This window comes from Lepidochelys olivacea (assembly GCF_965140295.1).
Source record: "Lepidochelys olivacea isolate rLepOli2 genome assembly, chromosome: 3".
In the NCBI taxonomy this organism is placed as follows: domain Eukaryota; kingdom Metazoa; phylum Chordata; order Testudines; family Cheloniidae; genus Lepidochelys; species Lepidochelys olivacea.
The window spans coordinates 21,586,235-21,613,590 of NC_140413.1; the positions used below are offsets into that span (position 1 = coordinate 21,586,235).

Consider the following 27,356-nt stretch of genomic DNA (forward strand, 5'->3'; position numbering starts at 1 on the left):
AGCTAGGAACACATTCCCCAAGCCTAACTATTGGGAACAAGTGGAAGAAATTGACAAAAAAAGTATGGCTGTGAGTTTAAATTGGCATGCTCAGTTCTTCATGAATTATTGTTTTTTCGCAGGGACAAAATCTACTAGTGTCATTGACTTGAAAGGTAAAAATGTTCCTGAGGAGGAGGAGGAAGATGAAGAAAATGAAGAGTTAGATTTTTTCAAAGAGGAGAGGACATCCGACATACTCCCTCGGTTTGGGTTAATAAAAGATCAAGATGCTGAAAAAGAGGAGGAAGAGGAGGAAGAAGATGTAGATCCTCTTGGCATAATCAGGTATGACTGTCTTCTTTCTCTGTTTTATGCCATTTTTACGTATAGCATATGAGGCAGGTTTCACTTACACCATTGAAGTTGGAGTTGCAACAATATAAAGCATTTTTATTATGGTGTCCACGTGTGGGCTTTCTTGTTCTTCCTGACTCCGAAGACCTCATATGATCGCGAGCAAAAGCAACAGTATCTGAAGACTCTGAATAATTAAATAAAGACCTACTTAGGTAAACAAACATAGATATCTACTTAACTTGTAATTCTAAGGCAATTATTTTCTTTATTTAAATCTGAAATCCCTCACTAATTCCCAAAACCACTTCTAAATTGCAACAGAAGCCCTGCAGCTAAATTGGCTTACCTATGTAGCCAGGATTGTCAGCAGTGACAACAGCAATATTGTGGATTGTCAGCAGTGCCTAACTTGAGATACTTTAAAGTTTAAAGGATCTTGATATTCAGGAAATGCTAAACAACCCTCCTCCGAAAATCGAGCTCCTTTAAGGTATGTCAAGTCAGACACCCAGAATCACCAGTTACTTCTGAAAATCTTGTCTTAGGACTTTAACACTGCTCTGAACTGGTTCCTCCCTAGGATGGCAACATGGGATGGATCTTTCCTTTTACTTTTCCCATTTAAATCTGAATGTGACTTAACCTACGGTCATTCCCAAGCCTGGGTCTCCCACGCTGCAGTTGGGCCAAGCAGAAATGTTTAATTCTGGAAGCATGTTTTAGAGCTCATTGCCACTATTAGAACAAGTTGCAATTACTAACTTTCAGACGTTGTTCTTTTTACTTAGTGTACTTCATTCCTTGATTGTCATTGGAATAGTTTAACTGTTATTCATTTAGCAATTGAACAGGTTCTTTGCCAAGTATCCGAATTATTTCTTTTTTTTTTAAAGATGGATTTTTAAAAAATGGTTAAATTACTGTTTACAGTGAGACTCTAGGTATAGCAATACTTCCCACAAAATCAGCCTCAGCTGGGCAATTTACAAAAGAAGCTGTCCTTTTTTGGATAGGAAAATGATCTTTTGAGTTAGAAAATGTATTGTTGGATTTGCCACTTACACCAAAGATAAGCTGTAAAGAATTCACAGTGCCAAAATAAACAAGAAGTTTGCTTTCCCGTTCTGTGGTGGTTTGACTTGTGTCTAAAAGTCTGAATCTTTGGATCTCTTGAGTGTATCGAGGGATGAACAGATCTGGCACTTAATCCCCATTTAACTTCCTGTTCGCCACTTCCTACGAAAGCAGCATTCTTGCTGAAATCAATGGAGTTTTTCCTAAGTAAGAGCAAACAAGGCACTTAAAAATATGTACTCAGCTACAGTGGGAATCTCTGCATTGTTGGTGAATTTTTTTAAAAATCAAATGCTTTGAAAAATAAACTCTTAACAGGTGGCTGTTCTGGCATCCAGCTAATCTGGTTCTTCTTCTTTTAAAAAGTTCTGCACAAAGCACCCGTATTAAGGGTGTTACAAAAGCCAGAAATTTAAAGTTGAAATGATAAGCCGGAATCTGACCTTATGTTGCTGCTACACTGGTGTAACTCCGCCAGCTTCAGTGGAAGTAACTCCCATTTTACACCAAGGTAATGGAGATCAGAACCAGGCCTCATGTCTTGAGCAGCTCCTTTTGTGCCTATATTACTGATCTTATGCTACATATCTTTATTTATTATTATTTATGTGTATTTTTGTGGTACTTAGACGCCCAGGACGCCATTGTGTGGAAGCACTGTACAAAAACATAAATATGTGCTGAACCCTGGCTTCAGGCACTCTGCCATAATTCAATGTCACAGTAACATCTCAAATAACATGGCCTGGTTTTTACCACTATAAAATGTAAAAATACCAGCCAATTACTCCCCTCCCCCACTGCAAATAACATCTGTACATGTTGATAGCCTGTGTTAAGTCTTAAGTGAAAGACTGGGTTCAACCTGACCCCACAACAAGGCGGAGAAATGGCTAGTTTTATATTGACAGTGTATTGAGTTTCTCTTTAATCAACAGTATTGTCCATCTTTTCCATTTATTGCACACTTTGAAAAGTATGTAACAGTGACATCTGTGGCTGCTTTTCCTGTGGGAGGCTTTAACTTTGGTGGTCCTGATTTTTTTTTCCTTTTTTGTTTTTTGTTGTTGCTTAACCATATGGGCGTAAAGCTTTAACTTGCAAACATGCTGTACTTGAAACGGCATAGTATGCTTGTGGTTTCTGAAAATACTCGTGCAGCCGATTCTAAAATGTTGCAGTGCGGTTTATAATGAGGAAATGGTGGTCCACCAGCTGGGTAAGGCTCAAGGAAGAAAACAAAAATGAACGTGAGGTCAAAGACATTGAAAATCTACTAATGTTAGAATAGGACGGTAGTGATAGCTGCAAGGCAGGAGTGGTCATTTCATGGTGATTAGGATACTACAGAAGGGATGTGGACAAATTGGAGAGAGTCCAGCGGAGGGCAATGGAAATGATCGGGGGCTGGGGCACATGAATTACGAGGAGAGGCTGAGGGAACTGGTCTTGTTTAGTTTGCAGAAGAGAAGATTGAGGGGGGATTTGATAGCAGCCTTCAACTACCTGAAGGGGGGTTCAAAAGAGGATGGAGCTTGGCTGTTTTCAGTGATGGCAGATGACAGAAGAAGGAGCAATGGTCTCAAGTTGCAGTGCGGGAGGTCTAGGTTGGATATTAGGAAACACTGTTTCACTGGGAAGATGGTGAAGCACTGGAATGAGTTACCTAGGGAGGTGGTGGAATCTCCATCCTTAGAGGTATTTAAGGCCTGGCTTGACAAAGCCAAAGCCGGGATGATTTAGTTGGGGTTGATACAGCTTTGAGCAGGGGTTTGGACTAAATGACCTCCTGAGGTCTCTTCCAACCCTAATCTTCTATGATACTTCTGGCAAACACATCTGCATAATTGAAATGGGCTACATCAGTATCATGCTGAAGTATTTAAAAATTAAACATTCCACTAAACCACTGAAGGGAAAGCCATGGCATGTTTATATCTGAGGGGCAGGGACAGGATTGAGAAGCTGTTTATTGGCAGCCAGAACATCCTAGATAAGATTGATAAGCACCAGAAAAATCTTCATTCTGCAGAGGAAAAGGGTATAATTTGTCAGCTGCTTGGGAAGAGGTTTATTTGGGGTGAAGTGACACAAGGAAAGTGAGACTCATGGAGCATTCAAATGTCTGCCATATGGGTCTGTTCTCTGTCTCCAGTGGAGTCTGATAGGGGCTCTGCTCTCTGCAGATATGCAGGCAAGAAATTATTTTAGAATTTTTTACCTTTCTTTTCTGATGGAAGGGGGAGTGTTTCTGAGGGACCAAAATTGGACATGTCTCACTTTGAAACTTAAGCAATTAAGTAAGTTGTGGAACCTCCTTCACTGGAGGTTTTCAAAAAGAGGCTGGATAGCTATCTGTCTTGGATCCTGCATCTTGGCAGGGGATAAAACCAGGTAACCCTTGCGTCCCTTCTAACACTATGATTCTATATTGGTTGGTTGTGAGAGGCATTTCACTATTTAAGATACTACATAGAAAGATTAAACAGGTATTAGGTAACTAATAAGATCTGTAAAGTACTGGTTAGAGGGTAGATGTCAGATTGTTGAAGGTATGCACTCTGTGCTGAATTTGATGGGAAACGGAGTCCCACAGGGCTCTGAATTCAGTAATCTTGAATATTTGTATTAATGGTTTAGTTTAGCCCAAGCTACCAAGGGTAAGAGCCTTAAATTTGCAGACAATATTAAATTAGAAGGAGGAGTTAAGAGATGTAGCTACAATGAAGGATAATCTTGATAGATTAGAAAAATGGTCAAATGGAATATAGGATGTCAAAGTGGACTTGCATCTGCTCGTAGGGTTGCCAGGTGTCCAGTTTTCGACCGGAATGCCCAGTCGAAAAGGGCGGCCCAACCCTGGTGGCTCTGGTCAGCACTGACAACCGGGCCATTAAAAGTCCGGTCGGCAGTGCTGCAGGTCTAAGGCAGGCTCTGCACTCCCACTGGCCAGGAATCACTGCCAATGGGAGCTGGGGGGGTGGTGCCTGCAGGCGAGAGCAGCGTGAGGAGCCTCCTGGCCCCCTCATCTAGGAGCTGGACCGCTTCTAGGGCGCAGCACAGTGCCAGGACGGGTAGGGACTAGCCTGCCTTAGCCTTGCAGCACCGCTGACCAGGAGTCGTCTGAGGTAAGCCCGAGCCCCAACCCCCGCCCCAGCCCTGAGCCCCCTCAAACCCAGAACCCCCTCCTGCAGCCCAACCCCCTCATTCCTCCCAAGAGCCTCCACCCCCAGCCCAGAGCCCATACCCCCTCCTGCAACCCAACCCTCTGCCTCAACCCGCAGCCCCCTCCTGCACTCCAAATCCCTTGGCCGCCCCCCAACCTGGAGCCCCCTCTTGTACCCCAGACCCCGCACCCCCAGCTGGAGCCCTCATCCCCTCCCTCACCCCAACTCCCTGCTCCAGGATGGAGACCCCTCCCTCACCCTGAACCCCTTATTTCTGGCCCCACCCTGGAGCCTGTACCCCCAATTAGAGCCCTCACCCCCACCCACACCCCCCGTCCCAGCCCAGTGAGGGTGGGGGAGAGCAAGCCACCGAGGAGGGGGAATGCAGGGAGTGGGGCCTCAGAAAGGGGCGGGATAGGGGTGCGGCCTCAGAAAGGGGTGGGTCCTCAGGAAAGGGGCGGGGCTAGGGTGTTCAGTTTTGTGTGATTAGAAAGTTGGCAACCCTATCTGCTGGGCCTTGTCATCCCTGCTGCCATCAGGATTCTACCATTTTGCTAAAGTTGTTGGTCCTCAGGCCACTCATTCCTCCCCTCCCCACCCCGCACCCCTCCCACACACATGGACCAGTCCTTGAATTCACAGTTTTATTTGGTCCTATGTTAGTAGTTTGTTATGGGTCTTTGGTAGCGTGACTGTATTTTCCAAAACGTGACTGTATTTTCCCTGAGCCACCTGCATGCGAACCCTTCCCTGATCTGACCTCCCCCCGCCACCTGCAATCCCCTCCAACCTGGTCCGAGCCCCCCCGCTGCCTGTCTGCAATCCCCCGGGGGCTGGTCTGACCCCCCTTCTCCCTTGCACGCGAGGCTGGTCCTCCGAGCCCCTGAATGCAGGCTGGTGGTCCAAGCCTCCCTGCCGCACACGGGGCTGGTGGTCCGAGGCCCCCTGTCGCCTGCCTGCAGGGCTGGTGGTCCAAACCACCCCGCCCCCCCCCCCCGCTGCACGCCTGTGCGTGGGGCTGCCTGAGGCCCCCTTGTCCCCCTGTATGCAGGCAGGCTGGCCAGCCCAATCCGCTCTTCCTAGCCCCTCCCTCCAGCACAGTGCTGGGGTTGCCATGCTCCCCCCCCAAAAGTTCCTCCACGCCCCCCTAAGGGTCCCACGTGCGGGGGCGGGGTAGGCTGCGAGGTGAGATGCTGCTCACAGCCTGCTCCCACTGCCAGGGAGCCAGCAGAGCCCCTCTGCCTGCGGGAGCAGGGACCCCCTTCCCTGGGCAGGGCATTCCCGGCCCTGGCTTCTCCCCCACGCAAGGTGGGAGCTGAGGGTGGCGCAGCAGGAGTGCTGCCCAGGAGGGCGGTGGGGAAGGTGCAGCAGCAGGAACGGGGGGTGGGGGAGTGGCGAGCCCGGGCTGCTCCTGGGCGCGCTGTCACTGCCCATCCCCGGCTCTGGTGCTGCTGCTGCCGCTGGAGGAGGCGGCAAGGGGGATTCCGTTGCGGGTGTGCGGTGGCGAGAGCAAAGTGGGGGGTGGAGGGCACAGCTGCTTGCTGCTGGCTCTGTGCCGTGATCCCAGAAAATACGGGACAGTTTGCCCATATTTAACAAAAAGTCAGGTTATCTGGAAGAATGCTTAAATACGGGACTGTCCTGTTAAAAACAGGACACCTGGTCACCCTAGTCTTTGGGTGTATGAGCTCACCTCTGAATCCAGTTGAACTCTCCCACATCAGCAGCGACCCCACTGCTCTGTCCCATTCTCTTCTACCAGGGCACTATAATTAGGAACAGGGGCCAAGGCAGCAAGGAAAGGGGAAGGCCCATGTTACAAGGTGGTTGTTCAAATGTACTTTGGACAAGAAAAACAAGCAAAGGAGAACTCATTTCAAATGCTGTATTTTCCTCGCATGCAGTTGTAGGGCAGTATGTGTGTCCAGGAACACAGCTGTGAAGCCTTTAGAGTTCTAAAACAGGCAGATCTTTATGTGCTGTCAATTGTTGAGTCACCAGTGAAGGTCGCAAACCATGCTTGGACATCACTGCTGCCAAGTGCCACAAATATTTGTGCTGATTCCAATCGCATTGCTGTCGGAACTGCAGCTTACAAACCCCAGTAAACAACCCTTCCTTTCCTCCTGTCCATTCACTCCTCTTGAGAAACATTTTAGGGCAACAACCTGAAGAGATTTTCAAATCTGAGAAAGTGGTGTGGTGCCATAGCTCTTTTTTTAAAACTGTGGAGTGTGTATTGCTGATCCGGAGAGGGGCTGAGCCACTCCCCTTTAAGCCAGCTTTCCTTGGCTTTATTTGGAGCCTCAGTTCTCAGCCTCGTGGGATCAGTTCTAAAATCTCTTTGATGAACTGGTTTCTTGGATAGGCTCCCCTGCTGTTTTTAAAAGTCTGGCTTATCATTTCTGTTCCCTTTCAAACCCAGTAGATAGGCGCATGGGAGAGGATGGAAGAGGTGCTCTCATTTCTCTAGGAATTTTATTGCTATAGTTTATCTGTATGTCTGTTGGTACAGATTGATCTGTGTTTTAGCTGTGTTCATTTCTTGGATACTTCCTTGATTCAGATCCCGTCCATCTGCATCAAAACTGAGATCCGTTTGCACAGCCCAACTCTCACCTGTTTCATCACCTTCTGTTCCTTGTTTGTCTGTCTTTGCTACATAACTTTTTGCCCCCATTATGGACTCCTCCCACTGTTTGTTTCCCTGTGGCCTCCTAGGCCTGGATCCCACTCCCTGATGCAGTCTGTATTTCTTGTACATCATGCCTGCTTTAATACACTTTGTCCAAGAGATCTATAAACCCTCTGGGGGAGAACAATGTAGATATAAGATATAATAGAAGTATCAAAGTTGAATTTGTTGCAATAGGTACCTCTGCTTTTGAAAAGATTGCCATGAGATCTTCAGTGGCTCCTATTCCTTGATTTTAATATTTTAACATAATAAACAATAAAATTTGCCATACACTTTCTGTGTATATAAAGGTGGAGGTGTGGAGATTATTTAAAAGCAAACAAGCAAATCCTGCTTCAGAGCAAAACAGAGTTGAGCTAATAAGCCACATGCTAAACCCCACTCCACTTCTGGCAATGCTTCATCACTCAATAATTGCTTCAAGAGTCAGAAAGGGATTTTTCCTGTCCAAGCAGAGCATGATGTAACTGGTATGGAGTGCTATACAGGGGGTCAGGATGGCTCAGGGAGTGGGTCATGGGTTATAGATAGGGCTCTACCAAATTCACAGCTCTGAAAAACCCATCATGGACTGTGAAATCTGGTCTCCCCCCGTGAAATCGGGTCTTTTGTGAGCTTTTACTCTGTACTTTACAGATTTCACGGCGGAGACCAGCATTTCTCAAATAAGGGGTCCTGACCCAAAAGGGAGTTGTGTGTGGGGGTCATAAGGTTATTTTAGGGGGGTTGCGGTATTGCCATCCTTACTTCTGCGCTGCCTTCAGAGCTGGGCGGCTGGAGCGTGGCACCTCCTGACTGAGGGCCCAGCTCTGCAGGCAGCAGCGCAGAAGTGAAGGTGGCAATACCGTACCCTGCCACCCATACTTCTGCGCTGCTGCTGGCGGCTGCTCTGCCTTCAGAGCTGGGCACTTCTCTCCCGCTGCCGCCACTCTGAAGGCAGCGCCGCCACCAGCCGCGCAGAAGTACGGGTAGCAGTATCGCAACCCACCCACTACAATAACCTTGCGACCCTCCCCTTCCCCCCACACACTCCTTTTCGGGTCAGAACCCCTACAATTGCAACACTGCGAAATTTCAGATTTAAATAGCTGAAATCATGAAATTAACAATTTTTAAAATCCTATGACTGTGAAATTGACCAAAGGGGACCCTGAATTTGGTAGGGCCCTAGTTATAGAACCTTTCCTCTGCGGGGCCTCTCAAACAGTGTTGAGTGTGGATGTGCTGAAGAACGAACCATCTTCTGTAACTCATGCCCTCTGTAATGGTTTCTTCCTCAGTATAAATATGCTTCCTGAAGGTCACAGCTGAAGTCTGGTTAGGCACTTGGATTTGAATTTGGAAGTTCCTGACTCCCACTCCCATGTTCCATCCACTGCTGCTCATTCAGGATATCAAATTTGGCAGCCAAATGCAAAAAGAAAAATAGTGAATAAGCATTCTGATTTGGATGCCAGAGCACTCAAATTGGCATTGAGGTGCTAACCAGGTAGAGAAGTGTCTGCTCTATGATAATTTAGGATCCTAAAATTGGTCTCTGTGTATTCCTTTTTTTCCAGGTATAATTAATTGCTGGTTATTCCTGGGACAAATTTCAGTTCTTCCTCTGTCAGTGAGGGACCAATATTGGAGCAAGTTTTTAGTGAGGGGGCATTGTGCTGCTGCATGTGCATCACGACCACCACTCCCAAGAGGAGAAGGCGGGTGGTGGTGGTCGGGGACTCTCTCCTCCGGGGGACTGAGTCATCTATCTGCCGCCCTGACCGGGAAAACCGAGAAGTCTGCTGCTTGCCAGGGGCTACGATTCGCAATGTGACGGAGAGACCGCCGAGACTCATCAAGCCCTCGGATCGCTACCCCTTCCTGCTTCTCCACGTGGGCACCAATGATACTGCCAAGAATGACCTTGAGCGGATCACTGCGGACTACGTGGCTCTGGGAAGAAGAATAAAGGAGTTGGAGGCGCAAGTGGTGTTCTCGTCCATCCTTCCCGTGGAAGGAAAAGGCCTGGGTAGGGACCGTCGAATCGTCGAAGTCAACGAATGGCTACGCAGGTGGTGTAGGAGAGAAGGCTTTGGATTCTTTGACCATGGGATGGTGTTCCATGAAGGAGGAGTGCTGGGCAGAGACGGGCTCCATCTTACGAAGAGAGGGAAGAGCATCTTTGCCAGCAGGCTGGCTAACCTAGTGAGGAGGGCTTTAAACTAGGTTCACCGGGGGAAGGAGACCAAAGCCCTGAGGTAAGTGGGAAAGCGGGATACCAGGAGGAAGCACAGGCAGGAATGTCTGTGAGGGGAGGGCTCCTGCCTCATACTGGGAATGAGGGGCGATCAACAGGTTATCTCAAGTGCTTATATACGAATGCACAAAGCCTTGGAAACAAGCAGGGAGAACTGGAGGTCCTGGTGATGTCAAGGAACTATGACGTGATTGGAATAACAGAGACTTGGTGGGATAACTCACATGACTGGAGTACTGTCATGGATGGTTATAAACTGTTCAGGAAGGACAGGCAGGGCAGAAAAGGTGGGGGAGTAGCACTGTATGTAAGGGAGCAGTATGACTGCTCAGAGCTCCGGTACGAAACTGTAGAAAAACCTGAGTGTCTCTGGATTAAGTTTAGAAGTGTGTGCAACAAGAGTGATGTAGTGGTGGGAGTCTGCTATAGACCACCAGACCAGGGGGATGAGGTAGATGAGGCTTTCTTCCGGCAGCTCACGGAAGCTACTAGATCGCATGCCCTGATTCTCATGGGTGACTTTAAATTTTCATGATATCTGCTGGGAGAGCAATACAGCAGTGCATAGACAATCCAGGAAGTTTTTGGAAAGCGTAGGGGACAATTTCCTGGCGCAAGTGCTAGAGGAGCCAACTGGGGGGGGCGCTTTTCTTGACCTGCTGCTCACAAACCGGGTAGAATTAGTGGGGGAAGCAAAAGTGGATGGGAATCTGGGAGGCAGTGACCATGAGTTGGTTGAGTTCAGGATCCTGACGCAGGGAAGAAAGGTAAGCAGCAGGATACGTACCCTGGACTTCAGGAAAGCAGACTTCGACTCCCTCTGGGAACGGATGGCCAGGATCCCCTGGGGGACTAACATGAAGGGGAAAGGAGTCCAGGAGAGCTGGCTGTATTTCAAGGAATCCCTGTTGAGGTTACAGGGACAAACCATCCCGATGAGTCGAAAGAATAGTAAATATGGCAGGCGACCAGCTTGGCTTAATGGTGAAATCCTAGCGGATCTTAAACATAAAAAAGAAGCTTACAAGAAGTGGAAGGTTGGACATATGACCAGGGAAGAGTATAAAAATATTGCTCGGGCATGTAGGAATGATATCAGGAGGGCCAAATCGCACCTGGAGCTGCAGCTAGCAAGAGATGTCAAGACTAACAAGAAGGGTTTCTTCAGGTATGTTGGCAACAAGAAGAAAGCCAAGGAAAGTGTGGGCCCCTTACTGAATGAGGGAGGCAACCTAGTGACAGAGGATGTGGAAAAAGCTAATGTACTCAATGCTTTTTTTGCCTCTGTCTTCACTAACAAGGTCAGCTCCCAGACTGCTGCGCTGGGCATCACAAAATGGGGAAGAGATGGCCAGCCCTCTGTGGAGATAGAGGTGGTTAGGGACTATTTAGAAAAGCTGGACGTGCACAAGTCCATGGGGCCGGACGAGTTGCATCCGAGAGTGCTGAAGGAATTGGCGGCTGTGATTGCAGAGCCATTGGCCATTATCTTTGAAAACTCGTGGCGAACGGGGGAAGTCCCGGATGACTGGAAAAAGGCTAATGTAGTGCCAATCTTTAAAAAAGGGAAGAAGGAGGATCCTGGGAACTACAGGTCAGTCAGCCTCACCTCAGTCCCTGGAAAAATCATGGAGCAGGTCCTCAAAGACTCAATCCTGAAGCACTTGCATGAGAGGAAAGTGATCAGGAACAGCCAGCATGGATTCACCAAGGGAAGGTCATGCCTGACTAATCTAATCGCCTTTTATGATGAGATTACTGGTTCTGTGGATGAAGGGAAAGCAGTGGATGTATTGTTTCTTGACTTTAGCAAAGCTTTTGACACGGTCTCCCACAGTATTCTTGTCAGCAAGTTAAGGAAGTATGGGCTGGATGAATGCACTATAAGGTGGGTAGAAAGCTGGCTAGATTGTCGGGCTCAACGGGTAGTGATCATGGCTCCATGTCTAGTTGGCAGCCGGTGTCAAGTGGAGTGCCCCAAGGGTCGGTCCTGGGGCCGGTTTTGTTCAATATCTTCATAAATGATCTGGAGGATGGTGTGGATTGCACTCTCAGCAAATTTGCGGATAATACTAAACTGGGAGGAGTGGTAGATACGTTGGAGGGAGGGATAGGATACAGAAGGACCTAGACAAATTGGAGGATTGGGCCAAAAGAAATCTGATGAGGTTCAATAAGGATAAGTGCAGGGTCCTGCACTTGGGACGGAAGAATCCAATGCACTGCTACAGACTAGGGGCCGAATGGCTAGGCAGCAGTTCTGCGGAAAAGGATCTAGGGGTGACAGTGGACGAGAAGCTGGATATGAGTCAGTAGTGTGCCCTTGTTGCCAAGAAGGCCAATGGTATTTTGGGATGTATAAGTAGGGGCATAGCGAGCAGATCGAGGGACGTGATCGTTCCCCTCTATTTGACATTGGTGAGGCCTCATCTGGAGTACTGTGTCCAGTTTTGGGTCCCACACTACAAGAAGGATGTGGATAAATTGGAGAGAGTCCAGCGAAGGGCAACAAAAATGATTAGGGGTCTAGAACACATGACTTATGAGGAGAGGCTGAGGGAGCTGGGATTGTTTAGTCTGCAGAAGAGAAGAATGAGGGGGGATTTGATAGCTGCTTTCAACTACCTGAAAGGGGGTTCCAAAGAGGATGGCTCTAGACTGTTCTCAATGGTAGCAGATGACAGAACGAGGAGTAATGGTCTCAAGTTGCAGTGGGAGAGATTTAGATTGGATATTAGGAAAAACTTTTTCACTATGAGGGTGGTGAAACACTGGAATGCGTTACCTAGGGAGGTGGTAGAATCTCCTTCCTTAGAGGTTTTTAAGGTCAGGCTTGACAAAGCCCTGGCTGAGATGATTTAACTGGGAATTGGTCCTGCTTCGAGCAGGGGGTTGGACTAGATGACCTTCTGGGGTCCCTTCCAACCCTGGTATTCTATGATTCTATGCATCTCTTGATCTATTCTTAAATTTCTGGTTATAAAAGATCCTCTGGTCATTGTTTCCCAGGCTCTGGGGAGCGTTGCTGTGTACTCTTAAGCAGTTACCATATTTTAGCACAGTGGTATGTGCATTTCATAGATGGATGGAGTTATTCCAAATTTATGTATATAATTAAAGTTTGTAAAGCACTTCAAGATCCTTTGGGAAAGAGTTTAAGTAAATTATTTTTAGTATGCTTCATTTTCCTTCTGATTAGACCCCTGAATATATTTGGTAGTGCTTATAAATAGTAATTTTTGTATTTATATAACCTTTCTCATCCCAGAGGATTACAAAGAGCTATGCAAATTTAAACGGCACTCTGTGTAGCATGATCTCTTCATCCAGAATGAAAATGCAGCTACCTCTGGGGTAAAACACAGTGATTGTTTACTACTTTATAGCATCCCCACATTGCAGCCTAGGAAAGTAAGTGGAGAATACCTTATCCAAGAGAAATGCTGGGAGAATTGTAGGTAGATGTAATAGAAATATCTAAGTTGGAATTTGCTGCAGTAGGTACCTCTGCTTTAGAAAAGATTGCCATGAGATCTTCAGTGGATCCTATTCCTTGTTTGTAATAATTTAATATATAAAACAATAAAATTTGCCACATACTTTGTGTATAGAAGAATTACAGAGAACCAAATAACATAAGTTAATAAAACTGCAATAATATTGCCACTAGGTTGAACAGACTGTTAAATAATTTCTATAATCCTTTTGGCAAACCTCTCTGTTGTTGTTTTACCCCATTCTGTGGTTCGTTCTTCTTATTTAACAATAATATGGAGAGTCACCTGTAGCCATGTGGAGCATAACATGAAATCAAGCAGAAGCTGCAGAAAACAGCCTTGCAAGCATAGAGGACAGACTTAGGCTAACTGATGTAAATATGTAGAAAGCAGCAGATTTCTTAAAAGCTGTGCAGGGTAATTTCACAGCTAAACAAAATCCAAAGTCCCTTTATACTCCAGCTTTGTTATGAGAGCCAAGCATGATGTAATTGGGAAGCTTTTAAACATGCTAAGTCTCATGGGCTTTAGCATAATGGGTTGACTCAAGCCCTCAATTAGAATTTTTAAAAAAGCATTACCTCATTGATTAGCCTGATGTCTGTACTGAGCCACAGGAAATGTTTAATCAATAGATCTACAGAACTGCTTTGTAGATTAAACAAATTGCTAATAGGGGATGAATTTCAGTTACCTGTTGTCTTCTATTTAATGAGTTTAAATGAATCATTTCATAGAATCTCAAGGTTGGAAGGGACCTCAGGAGGTCATCTAGTCCAACCCCCTGCTCAAAGCAGGGCCAATCCCCAATTTTTGCCCCAGATCCCTAAATGGCCCCCTCAAGAATTGAACTCACAACCCTGGATTTAGCAGACCAATGCTCAAACCACTGAGCTATCCCTCCCCATTTGCTTTGAAAGAAGCCTGTTTGTGGGAGTGAATGTTCCTTCAGTTTAAATCCTTGGAAAATCTTGCATCCCCATCCATCTGAACAATTAACAATTAACGCAACCCAACAGACTGAATGTTGGTTCTATGGTTTCCTGTCCCAACATACCTGGTACAAAGATATGTACCCTATTTTAAAGGACCAAAGAATTGGCCATTGCAAAATGATTTTTGGGAGCAAACCATAAAACATTTCCAGATGTGCCATTAATTGTCTGGTATAACTATACAGTTATTAGCTGATGCAGATTAAAGTAGCCTAGGATCAGATTCTCCTGTGGTAATTGGATTGATCTGTAGTCTGGTAACACACTGTGGAACTTTTCCCATCCAGACTGCCAGCCGGGGGAAGAAGAATGGCATTGTAAAAGTACAGAGCTTAAAATACAGAACTGGGAATTGGCAAATCTAGGTTCTGCTCCTGGATCTGGCACAGGGTGTTCTTGGGTAAGTCATTTAACAGCTGTATGCCTTGGTTTCCCAATAGGAAAACAGAGATTAATACTTACTTCATAGGTGGGTTTGTGAGGCTGAATTCAGCTCCATCAAAAGCTTTGAGATCCTGTAATTGAAGGCACTCTAGAAATGCAAAATCAAATCTAGACTGTTAATGATGATGAAGGGCATAGAAGTTCATGGGAATCTTTCCATTAACTTCAGTGGGTTTTGGATCAACCTCCAAATGCTTTTTCACGTTGAGCGGAATATCTAAAATGAACAGCCAGCCTCTGGCCAGATCCTAGCACATGGACATGACTGTCATTGAAAACTGCCACAGCCACGACGAGCCCCCCCATGGCAGTCTCAGGAGAGAGGACAAGGACTGATCATGTGTGAAGCGAGGTTAGGGTTGAGGAAGCTTGCCTAGCAGTAGGCTGTGCAAGATGTCCTCCTGTGACAGGGTGGGACTAACCACTGCAGTGCCTCCTGCTGGCTGTCCTGGGGATTAGCTATGTACACCAGTGCACCCTCTTCCAGTGATGTCTCACTACCATCACTTCTGCTCCAGGGGCCCACATCACTCCCAGGGCCACAGCATCCTGTTCAGGACACAGCCCTCCGGCTGCACCACACTCTGTGTTCCCCCCGTTCCAGGGGACAGTATCACAGTCCCTCAGTCCAGCCACCTCCTCAGTAGCAAGTGGGAGTGGGGACCCAGGCCCACCCACTAATCCAGGTCCTGGCTCAGGGACCCTGCAGATGGCTGCTGCTTGCAGCACCCCTTCCGATGCTCAGTAGATTTCCTTAGGCCACTTCCCCACAGCCCCAGCACCCTCTTTGCCCTTGCCTCAGGGCCTCAGCCTGCAAATGCCTACAGCCCTCCAGGAGCTGCCTTTAGCTCCCTGGGTCTCTGCCTGCAGCACTGTTCTGTCCAGGGTGCTTGCTGCCTTCAGCTTGTAAGGCAGCCAGTCCATTTCCCTCCTCAAACTCCAGGGAGTGACTGAAACTGCTCTGTTCTTATATGGACCAGCCCGGCCCTGATTGGCTTCTCCTCGCATCCCCTCTCTGATTGGCTGCCTCCTGTGCAGCCTCCCAAGAGCTCTATTAACTCCTTAGAACCCAGTGTGCGGCAGGTGCCCCATCACACCTCCCAATAGCTCAAGATGTTTTGTGGGAACTAAAAGGAAAAATAAATACATAAATGAAAAAGTCCCCAGTGAGTAACAGTAGATGAGCGATAATGGGCCAGATTCTCCACTGATGTGAATTTGCATTGGCTGTGGTGGCTGAGCACCAAGTTACACCAGCTGAGGACCTGGCCCATTATCTCAGTTTTTCAGGTGAGTAAACTGAGGCACTGAAAGGTCAAACTACTTGCCCAAGTTCACACACTGAGTCAGCAGCAAGGAGCTCTTCCTGAGCAGGCCCATACACAGCCGCAGGCCTCTTTCCACCTCACTCCCCAGTGCAGAGATCATTTGGGATTCAAATGCTTGAGGTTTGTACTTGTGGGTCCATGAAAACCTATTTGTGCTCCCTCTCACACACACATGCTCCCTGGTGCATCTCTTCCCACCCACCCCCACCCCCCAATCCTTATCCCCAAATGAAGGAAAGGAGGGGGGAACCTGCAGTGAGAGATCATAGCACACCATCAGTTAGCTACGTGGGAGCAAGGGGAAAATTCTGTAATAAATCATACAGCTGTCTCAGTCGCATGTTGTATAAAATAATAATTCTCTGGGCATATGGAACCATAGAGGCCTTGCTGAGCAGATCTGTCTACAGTCTCTGCAAAGTGCTGCTGGAATAGCAAGTGTTACTGCACATTATGTGATCCTGCGGAGGTTATTGTCGATAGAAAATATGTTTAGAAATTGTGTTTTAGGAACTGTGCCATGAAAAACAGGCATAGCATAAAATACAACCTACAGCTGTTCCTTTCTGATGTGTTAAACAAAACTCTGTGTGGGCTCTGTTGGAGCTAAGATGGAACTTTTTTGCTTTTCCCCTCCCAAAGTGTGACTTCTTCCTATCCAGATTTATTATTTGATTGTACAGTAGGAATTGATCTATAGAGAGCACAATAAATCTATTCAGACTTTCAGAGGTTCATTACAAACCATAGTGTGGATATTCATTTTTCTTTTTAAAAGCAGTGATGATTACTATACATGCCCTTTTAAGCCATGGTTTTGATCTTTTCACGTTAAACTGAGACTCCTGTCTGGGACTTGATGGCTCTCAGCCATCAGGAAAGGGATGTGGAGCCTATTATGTTAACACTGTGTCTGAAGCTAGCCCAGGCCCAGTAACTGATATTCATTACAAAGCACCATAACAGGTTACACACTTAGCAGAAGAGAGGACAAGGGGCTGAAGCACACTTACTCCTAAAGTGGTCCATTCTGGTTAGCACTGAGAAGGCTGGTGGAGCAGTATGGGAAGTTTGTACTGTCTGTGCCAATGAGGTATCTGCTCAATGAATAAATAAGACACAGTCTCTGGGTCTGTCCTTTGGATGTTTTACAACCATGCTAAATTAACTTTAAAAATACTAGTCTGCTTTGGAAAGCACCAGTAACCTATTGCAGCTGGAGCACACAGCACACCTGGGAGGTAGGTCATGCTATTGTTATTGTAGAGGTGAGTAACAGTCACCAAGATAGTGACCTGTCCAGGGTCTCACAGGAGTCCGCGGTGGAGCTGGAAGTCCAATGACTAGTTTTTGAGACTGTTGTGTTATGTGCTGTCAAGGGGGTTGAAGGTTGGGTTCTGACTTCAGACGCACTTAGGCCTTGTGCGCTGAGGTCTGAGTTCAACAAAACGCTTAACTCTAATTAAGTTAATTAGATGGTGGGACTGTGTATATACCAAGCTCAGAGAAGTGGGTATCTTGAGACCAGACATGCCAAACCCACGAAAAAAAACACAGAAATTGCATTTGTTTTTGGCTTAATTGGCTTGTGAGTTGCTTGTTGGCTAGTTTTTGGCTTGTTGCTTGTTTGGCTTGTAGCTTGTTGCCTCCTTTTTTTTGATCGGCTCCCGGCAAGCAGGGGCAAAGGGGGGAGAGAGTCAGGGGTGCACAGCGGGCCTACCACAGTCCCAGACTGCACGCCGGGGGGATCTAGTCTCATAGAGTGTTGGGGTTCTTAGGGATTGGCTTGTTTTGGCCTTGTTTTGAAATGGGATTAGCTTGATTTTTGGCTTATTGTGAAAGTTGAGGTGCTTATTTACTCCGTGAAAGTTGTGCTTAAGTGCTTTGTTGAACAGGGCTGAACCTAAATACATGTTTAAAATCCTTAATGTTGGGGAAGACTGGGCCCTGTTTTACAGGTCATTCACTTTGTAATAACAGGTGCTGTTTGCAGCACTCTGTCATCAGTACTAACCTTTCTGTGGAGGCTATGATGGTGCCTCACTCATTACCCGGAGAAAATGTGGGCGCAATGGCCAACTGGAGAGAGGAAGCAAGGAGGCTAGTCGAGTAGCATCAATCCTGAAGAATGGAGTACTAACATAACTCTTTACATTGTGGAGCACTGGCATTTGGCTCTCATTCTTAGGACTTGTCTACACAAGGTATTCATGGGGAAATTAGTGTGAAATAGCTCGGATGTGAATTTAAAGCACAGTGGATATTCCGACTAAGTCTCCATGTGGACACTCATTCCGCACTTAGTGCCTTTGTGCAGTTTAGGTTGAATTATTCTTCATTTAAAGGCCTAATCTTGCCAGATGCAGAGAGCAATCAGAATTTCACCAAATAGGGTCCTATGACTCCATATAGCAGCCACTTATCCAACTATTGTGATTCCATATACAAACCTCATGTGCCCAAGTCCTGAAATTATTTACATGCAAAATGCAAAGGTTTGTGGGTTGAGAATCCAGAACACTTAGTGTCGGAGTCACGTATAAATGAAGCTAATTCTAAAAACAGTGGAAGACCAGCCTAAGCCAGGTGCTTCCTGGGACCATATCATCAACTAGTCAAGGTATTATACCTTTTAAATGGAGTAATTTTGTCTACATATACTACCTAGCTGTTGCTGGAATTTGTCCACTGCCTTAGTAACCAGCATTTGTCTTGCTTATAACAAGCTACTGAGATGTGGTGTAACAGGTATGTCAGGGGAAGTTTTAGACTGGAGCATCCCTTGTACTTTGCTAGAGGTCTCTCTTAGGACGATGGTGGGACTGTGTATATACCAAGCTCAGAGAAGTGGGTATCTTGAGACCAGACATGCCAAACCCATGAAAAAAAACACAGAAATTGCATTTGTTTTTGGCTTAATTGGCTTGTGAGTTGCTTGTTGGCTAGTTTTTGGCTTGTTGCTTGTTTGGCTGGTAGCTTGTTGCCTCCTTTTTTTTGATCGGCTCCCGGCAAGCAGGGGCAAAGGGGGGAGAGAGTCAGGGGTGCACAGTGGGCCCACCACAGTCCCAGACTGCATGCCAGGGGGATCTAGTCTCATAGAGTGTTGGGGTTTTTAGGGATTGGCTTGTTTTGGCCTTGTTTTGAAATGGGATTAGCTTGATTTTTGGCTTATTGTGAAAGTTGAGGTGCTTATTTACTCCGTGAAAGTTGGAAACTGTGCTTGAGACATAATTTTCCCAGGAACCTCGAAGGCTAGAGTGAGGGTTGGGATGAGGGGAAGGGGAATAGAAGGAAACAGGCCCTTTTCTTCTAGGTTTCTCTGTTCACTTTGTACACACAACATCAGAGATCTGCCCATGTCCCTTGTGCTCATGTCTGCTCAGCATTTGGATATAGTAGTGATGGAGCAGGCAGCAGCAGAGTGTGAATTTTGTCTCTTATGCCAATGAGCACAGCGGGTAACGGAGAGGCTGACTGGCATGTGCAGCAGGATCCACTGTGGACTGCCAGGAAATGAAGTACACTGGATGATTAGGCAGCATGAAATTAAACCCCTGCAAAGCAGTTTCTAAATGATTAAGCGCTGGTCTTCCAGAAGAATAACATCCTGTATTTAGGGCTTGATGTTCAGAGGTGTTGGATTCCTGCAGCTCCTATTGCTTTTACTTAGAATTGTAGATAATCAGCACTTTTGAAAATCAGGTTAATTTCACATTCAAATAAATTCCTTGATTGAATGGTTCTGAAAAATTATTCAAATATGACTCTGAACTAGAAACAACTGTTATTGATCAGTTTTTCACCATTTCATTGTTTAAGGAACGGGTCACCAATGCCAGAAATGATTGCTGTTTGCATTCATCATTGTTAATTTTTAGAAGCTGTAGTAATCCTACTCACTGATATTAAAGGTTTCATTAAATTTGATACCGTAAATGCACACTGTGGAGACCTCTGAATTTCAGATTTTCCCAACCACAATCACATTTTCCAGCAGCGATATGTGACGTACAAAGTGAAATCTAAAGAGGTGCCAGAGCAGAGCCAAGTCAGAGAGCGATTGCCCTATGTTTAGATTAATATATTACTATAAGCTGTTTATTTGTGGAACCTTCCTCTCTCTTTTTGTGTCTGCTGCTCTGAACCTCTCCAGTACACAGTGAATACACATTTATTAGGTGAGGTGTTTTACATTCTCTCCTTATCAACTTAATTGCCATAGATCATAAAGCTGCTCAGGACATTTCAAAGAGGAGGATATATAAAGTGTAAGGTTGGTTGGATTTCATTACGTTAGTCACTCCTATTTTCTTGTGTATATATATTTTTTTTTTCATGGTTCGATATGTATACAGCATGTGCACAGTGCTTTACAGATGTGAGATGCGGTCCTTGCTCAAGAGTTTACTGACTAAAGGCCCACACTCGGAACAGTTAGTGTTGGATGTAAATTAATGGATCTGTGTTTGGGATTAAAACATTTGTGAATAACTCCTGTGTAGGGCTGGGCCTAGAACTGGTTGGGAATTTTTTGGATGAGACAGCTTTTCATCAGAAAATGGCAGCTCATTGAAAATTAGACTTTTTGCAGGAAAGGGTCTGTTTTGTTGAAGCTTTCATCAGGAAGATTTCTCAGATCCAGGTGGAATTTTTGGTCATAGAGACAGACAGGCAGACCCCAGAAAACCAAGAGCTCAGTGTTTAAGGCACTCATTTAGGATATGGGGAATACAAGGTCAGGTCTCTGCTCTGCCTGATTCAGAGGAGGGACTTGAACCAGTTGCAGAGGAGCACCAAGAAGGCTACATCTGAGGTGGCTCTGACCACAACAGTACCCCTGCCGCCCAGAAAAGGTAGACCGAAAGATTTTGTTCTCCCTGCCTCATAAGGCAAGAAGAAGGTTTGGACATATGCAGTATAGTATGTCAGACTTTATGTCCATTACCTTTATCAACCTAATTTGTAATCTCATTAAAAAAAAATATCATGTTTGTCTGAGATGACTTATTTTCCATAAAACCATGCTGATTGGTATTAATTATGGGGCCATCCTTTTAATTCTTTACTGATTGTATCCCTTATCAGCCTTTCCATGATTTTATCCAGGATTGATATCCAGCTAACCAGTATAAAGATACCCATGTTGTCCCATTTAACCTTGTTACATATTGGCACAATATTAGCATTTTAAAAAATTATTCCTCTAGAACTTACCCAGAATTCAAAACATTGTTAAAATATCAACATCAGTGGTTCAGAGGGCTTCTTGGCCAATTCTTTTAAAACTCCTGGATACAGTTTATCTAGCCCTACGGATCTGAAAATTTTTAACTGTAACAGCTGCTGTTTTAATATCAACCCTAGTTACAGTTGCAATAGAAAGTATTTCATTATCACTGTACGCTGTGAATGTGTCATCCTGATAGATTTTGAAAATTTTATCTTGTTATTTAAAACCTTGTTTTAGCCCGTTCCAAATGTCTGGACTGGTCTAGGGGATCCAGAAAGAAGGGAAAATATTTCCTGGCAATTTTCTTCCTTTGAGATCTCGTAAACCAGTCCAGGTTCCTTCCCTATGTAAATTAGTGCCTGTGTAGATTAAAATCAGAGTTTTCATGGAACTATTCATATTTATGGTTAAAGATATTGGTTATTGTATATCAACAAAAATAGTTTCACTATAGTGTGTTGGAGGTCTTCCTTTCAAATGACATAGGAGTGTACGGCATTAAAAGCTAACGGCCAGATTTTCAGAAGAGCTAAGCATCCAATGGTTTCCATTCAGAACAACAGAAACTCCTCAGTGCTGAGCACTTCAAGAAACCTGGCCACGTGTTTAGGTTCCTAAATGGGAGCTGAACTCTTGTAAAACTTGCCCTTAATGATTTGTCTCCATCTGTTGGTTGGTTGGAACTATATAATCCAAGAGCGGCCTGGTCCAAAGATCTCAGAGAACAAAAATTTCCCTACTTGATAATTTTCTCACTAAAAATTGTTTCAAAACAAGGGTACTTTTCTACCTTTTATAACTTCTTCTCTTACTTTTTGAGACCCAGAAAGCATTTCCATCACTATTAACTGATTTTTCTGCCCTGGTGTCTGCAAGAAAAGGCTGACTCTTTGAGGTGAACTTGCCCTACAGCAAGCTCTTGTCACCGTTACTTAATGCTGAGCAGTCACGCTGGGTTGAGCTGGCTGGCTTAGATTTCCCATTCGGCACCCCTCCTCCCAGACAGATGAGAATGACCCTTTTGTCTTGTCGGTTATCATACAGCTTCGGAAAATGAACACTGTTGGAATAGAGAGAGAGCAGCAGATGACATTTTCAGTTCAGCACCTGCTGTCTTGTTTTCTCAGAGGCAATGACAGGATTAACCAGTGAGCAGTCAGCCAGCTTCCTAAAACTGTATTTGTCCCAGGATGTCAGTGTCACCAGACCCTGCCAGAACAACAGATGCAAAACCTGCAATCACATCTTCCCCAACAACATGTCTTTCAGGATCCAAGGGTCCTACACGTGCCTATCACAACATGTGATTTACCTCATCCAGTTCACTAAATGGCCCAATAACAACTGTGTGGGTAAACAAGACGATCACTACACTTTTGCATGAGCTCACACAAAAAATTGATAAAAGACAATAAAAACACTGTATCACTTCTGGGTGAACACTTTTCACAAAGCACTCACTCTTTGTCTGACCTATCAGTCCTTATCCTCAAAGGAAACCTGCACAACACCTTCAAAAGACGAGCCTTAGAGCTTAAATTCATAGTGTTGCGAGACATTAAAAATCATTGGCTGAATAGACACGCTAGATTTGTGGCTTAAAACAACAATCTGTAACCCACTAACTGCCCTTCCCCCTGCCCTTCCCTTCACCTTTGACTGAAGAGGTGTTAATGGGCCACTTCTGTTCCACCTTTTATTTAGCTGGTTTCAGAGTAACAGCCGTGTTAGTCTGTATTCCCAAAAAGAAAAGGAGTACTTGTGGCACCTTAGAGACTAACCAATTTATTTGAGCATGAGCTTTCGTGAGCTACAGCTCACTTCATCGGATGCATGCCGTGGAAAGTGCAGACCCTCTGAGTACATTTCCCAGACCTGAAAAAGAGCTCTGTGTAAGCTCGAAAGGTTGTGGCTACATCTACACTACAGCACTGATAGTGCTGTCTACACTGGCGCTTAGGATGTCACTCATGGGGTGTGGATTATTCACACCCCTGAGCAACATAAATTATACTGTAGTAACCTGTAGACAAAGTCTATGTCTCTCTCCCAACAGAAATTGCTCCAATAAAAGATACCACCTCACCCCACCTTGTCTCTATAAACCGCAGATGCAAATAATAGTGCCCACAAAAATGGATTGAAAATTTGGCCCTTAATGCTTACACAGATGGGTTTTATGTACAGGCTTTATACAACAAAAAATTTTAGCATTGTCGAGCCTTTTTGAAGCTCATAATCTTCAAAATGTCTTAGCTTGATCTGAGAAAGTTCAGTGGCCTAATTAGCATTACACTTATGGAACTCAATAGGGGTGAAATCAGTCAGAACTTTAATAAGGGTACGTAGAAATTATTCTGAAACTTTAGCTTCAGTTCAATAGGTTATCTTAGCTTTAGGGATTTTTTGGGATCACCATATAGCAGAGGTAACATTTTGTGTTCAATCCCATAGAACGTTCCCATGAAGCTGTAGCATGCTTCAGGGCTCCAGGACTCTTTCCAAATGAGTGTCAGTTTTCTAAGGACCAGGGACCAATGAGTGGCATGGCTGATACCAGCTCTATTAGCATTTGATCCTGTCAGCTGCTGAAGGAAGTGCAGCGAGCCAAAGTGCAAGGGTGTGCTCAGCCTTTGTGCACAGAGGTCATCACATTGTGCGAAGAAATATGCACAGTGCTCAGCATTACTGCCTGAACTGTGAGCCCTGCTGTGTAGGGAGAAGTGTATATGTGATAGGACAGGGCTGAGCATAGGGGCTTAAGTGCTTCTGAAGAAATGTAAATGATTGGTTAAGAGCCATTTTTAGGAGTGTCCATTAATCCTGCTGCCAGTCAGATGCAGTATCTTATTCAACTAACCTTCAGTTACCAGATACCAAGGTGATGAGTGTAATGCAGATAGATGAGCTGTGTGAAGGAGAAATTAATAACTGAGGCAGCCCTGGGGTCCAGACATAGAAATGCTTCTGAAGGTTCCCAAGGACGGCAGAGCCTGCCCAAAAGTGTGGGGTGGGGGCAGGGCCCAAGCGCCCCATCTCTTCCGCCCAAGGCCCCACCCATGGCCAAGCTGCAAGCTGGAGCGGCCGAGAGCCATGGACCCTCCACCTGCCCGGGGATGGGGGTCGAGAGCAGCCCCGGGCCTGTGTCTCCGCCCTGCAGGCCCCCCACCCAAGGCAGGAGGGTCCGCAGCTCCCCACATCTGCCCACATACGGCTTTTATCTGGATCCAGCTCTGGCTGGTGGGCCGCAACCTGGCCAGGGTAAGAGCTGCATGGGCAGCTGTGCCATGGACCCTCCACCTGCCTGGGATGAGGAGGTCGAAAGCAGCCCCTGGCCTGTGCCCCCGCTGCCCTGGGCCAGGTGAGAGTTCCACAGCACAGCTCCCCATTGCTGCCTGCACGGCTCTTACCATGGATGGGCTGCGGCCACCCCAGCCAGAGCCGGGACCAGGTAAGACCCAGGGGCAGCTGTGGAGAGCTGCGGACTCTCCTGCTCTGGGTGCGGGGAGGAGGCGCTCAGGGGGAAGAGGAGGGGTGGAGCACCTGCCAAACTAGGCCTGTCCACTTTCAAAAAGTGGGAGGGCTATGGCCTCCTGGGCCCCCCCTATTGCGGCGCCCGTGAAGGCTCCCATGGAACATTACTCTCCCAGCCAGCTGCTTCATTCCTCATGACACATGCGGCGTACAATGTCGCTTTTAACCACTCTCTGTTCACCTCAGCTGACCTCACTTGTTGGGTCATGAGTGACAGAGCCACCTTATTGGCAACTCCTTGTTTGGCACTCTTATAAGACTGAGCCCTGGATTTGTAGCAGTGCAACATTTATACACTCATGTTTCCCCCCTCAAAATAATCTTATTGTTACTACAGTGTGTGGCATGGAACCGATCAGCTAAATACAGAACTGTGGGGATTTTTTTTGGCTTAGATTCTGGTCTCAAGAAAGCCATGTTGCTGGTAAACATGAATCACTTGGCAGCACAGTGCTGGTGTCCTTAGAAGGGCAGTAAGGTGAAGCAGATCCATCACAAAGAAATGACCTTTTCTTGTTCAGCCTGGTAATGTTTAGAAAACATGGCAAGTCACTTTCTGTGCTCTCAGTCATGGGCCATGCAACTGTCCAGTGATGTATCCTGGCAAGACTAAAAATGACCAAGGGTAACTGGGATAGTTTTGATTGCTAGACTAAACAGAGGATTGTCAGCAAGCCTTTGCAGTTCAGTTCATTTTCTTTAATGCACTATTCACTGTGACAGTGTTATTCTGGCTCTACTTCCTTCCCCTGCCATTTCCCACCACTACAATGCTCTTAAATGCCAATAATCTCAGAGCCAGATCATGAAGCCCTTCCTCATCTTCTGACTTTCAAAGGGACAGCTTGCGCGAGTACCTGCTTTCCATTGGAGGTAAGGGGTTCGGAATCTCAACCTTGGAATGTTACAGCTGGGATTTCCTAAGGAGCTTAAGGGAGTTACGTGCCCAATTCCCAATGATATTTTGGCATCTAACTCCCTTAGGTTCTTTTGAGAATTCCAGACTGCATGTTCAGAGGTTGTAAGGTGCTAAAACCTATCAACTTCCATTGACGTTATCTGAGGGAGCTCAAACAGCTCTCCACTTCCACTGATGTTAGTGGACTTGACGCCTTGCAAGAGTTGCTTTCACCAGCTTCCGAGTCAAGGTTTTTTTAAAAAAAACCTTGACAATAAACTATTCCTCCCATGCCAGTGACAGCTTGGGCACAAATACAGAGTGAATGGAGCTGTGCTGATTTATACCAGCTGAGGATCTGGCCCAGAAAAGGTGTGTACCATCTAATTTGTCCAGGAGGAAATAATCATTTTCTGGAAGCTTCCTAATGATTCTCTTATCCCCTGGAGGTGCTCTCTCCATATCAGAAGTAAGACACATTGATTGATGGGGCAGTGCTTGGAAGCACTGTGCAGTACCCTGTTTTGAGGCTACAAAGATCTTCACTCTCCACAGCTGTTAAGCCAGTACTTAATAACTGAGCACTAAAATCTACTTTTAAAAAAGGAAAATCCCAGCAGAAATGCGCAATAATAGCAAAAAGAAAACATAACATTCAATTGGCTAAGTACATTTCTCTCTGTAGCAATGCGCCTGATTTTTCATCTTCACTCCTGCTGCAATATTTGAAGATCACTTATATGGAGATTTAAGGTATATTTTTCTTTTGTGTCGTGTTGTAAGCAATTGCAGGATGGAGAAGAGCTACCTCCAGAAATCTGCCTCGGCGTGTTTTAATGTTCGAATTTAAAACGTACCTCTCTCCAGTGGATGGATGAATGGTTGCATCTAGTCAAATAAAGGGAAAAACTGAGGCTGAAGGGCATGAAAGAAAGGATTACGGAAACTATGCTGCAGAACTATGCACCTTTTACTATACATACGATCACCTTGGATCAGGCAGAGAGGTGACTGGAAAGAAATTTACACATGAACTCCACTATCTACTCACCTATGTCCTAGGTGGCCATGCCATTAAAAGGCTTGTGTATTTGGAGAAAAATGGGCTCTTTGTAAGTTGGGAAAGAGAAGTTAACAGATCTGTCCATCTATCTTAGGTACCTATATAGCCCCCAGCTCTGTAGTATCTGAGCACCTCAGTCTTTAATGTATTTATCCTCAACACCACTGTGAGGTAGGAAAGTGCTATTATCTCCATTTTGCAGATGGGGAACTGACGCACAGAGAGATTAAGTGTCTTGCCCTTGGTCACACAGGAAGTTTGAGGCTGAGCAGGGTATTGAGTCTAGGTCTTTAGCTAACACCCTAACCACAGGAACCCCCCCACCCCCACTCCTGAACCACTGTACCTCTGTAGCATCTGAGCACCAAAACACAAACTGAATTTGTTGCCATTTGAAATTGTTTAGCAAGCTGTTTAGCAATTGCTTCCTTGTCATTTCCCGTCAGTATGGTACATTTCCAAAACATTCAGTGGTTAAGCATTACTTATCGATCTTGTGTAGTCATTTAAAGTGCATCTTTTGCTGTTGCTAAGAGATGAAGCAACAACAGGAACATGCTATTCACCAGGGCTTATGTTTTGTTGATGATAAACTCTTATGAAAAGTAGCCAGACTCCGCTTACCCTCTGTGTGTGGCCGCAATCTGGTGAGTATTTTACTGGCCTGTTTAATGTGACTGGAATGCACTTGTAATCTCTTCAACATTATTGCCTTGTTTTTTTGATGGCAATAGCATTTTAAATGCTGCTAATTAGTTTTACTGTAGACTGAAACCTGACCTTATACTGGGTAAAGAAGAAGAGCAGATCTTTTAGTGCAAAAGGTGCCTTTTGGGGGTGGACTGGTACC

General features: G+C 45.6%; 1 protein-coding gene across 1 annotated transcript in view; it reads left to right on the forward strand.

Annotated features, from left to right (window-relative positions):
* HS1BP3 (HCLS1 binding protein 3) overlaps positions 1 to 27,356 on the forward strand; it is a 78,209-nt gene that overhangs the window by 27,850 nt on the left and 23,003 nt on the right. The window contains exon 4 of the mRNA XM_084622619.1: positions 123 to 327. Within this exon, the coding sequence (XP_084478745.1) occupies positions 123 to 327 (205 nt within the window). The remainder of the gene's footprint in view (positions 1 to 122; positions 328 to 27,356) is intronic.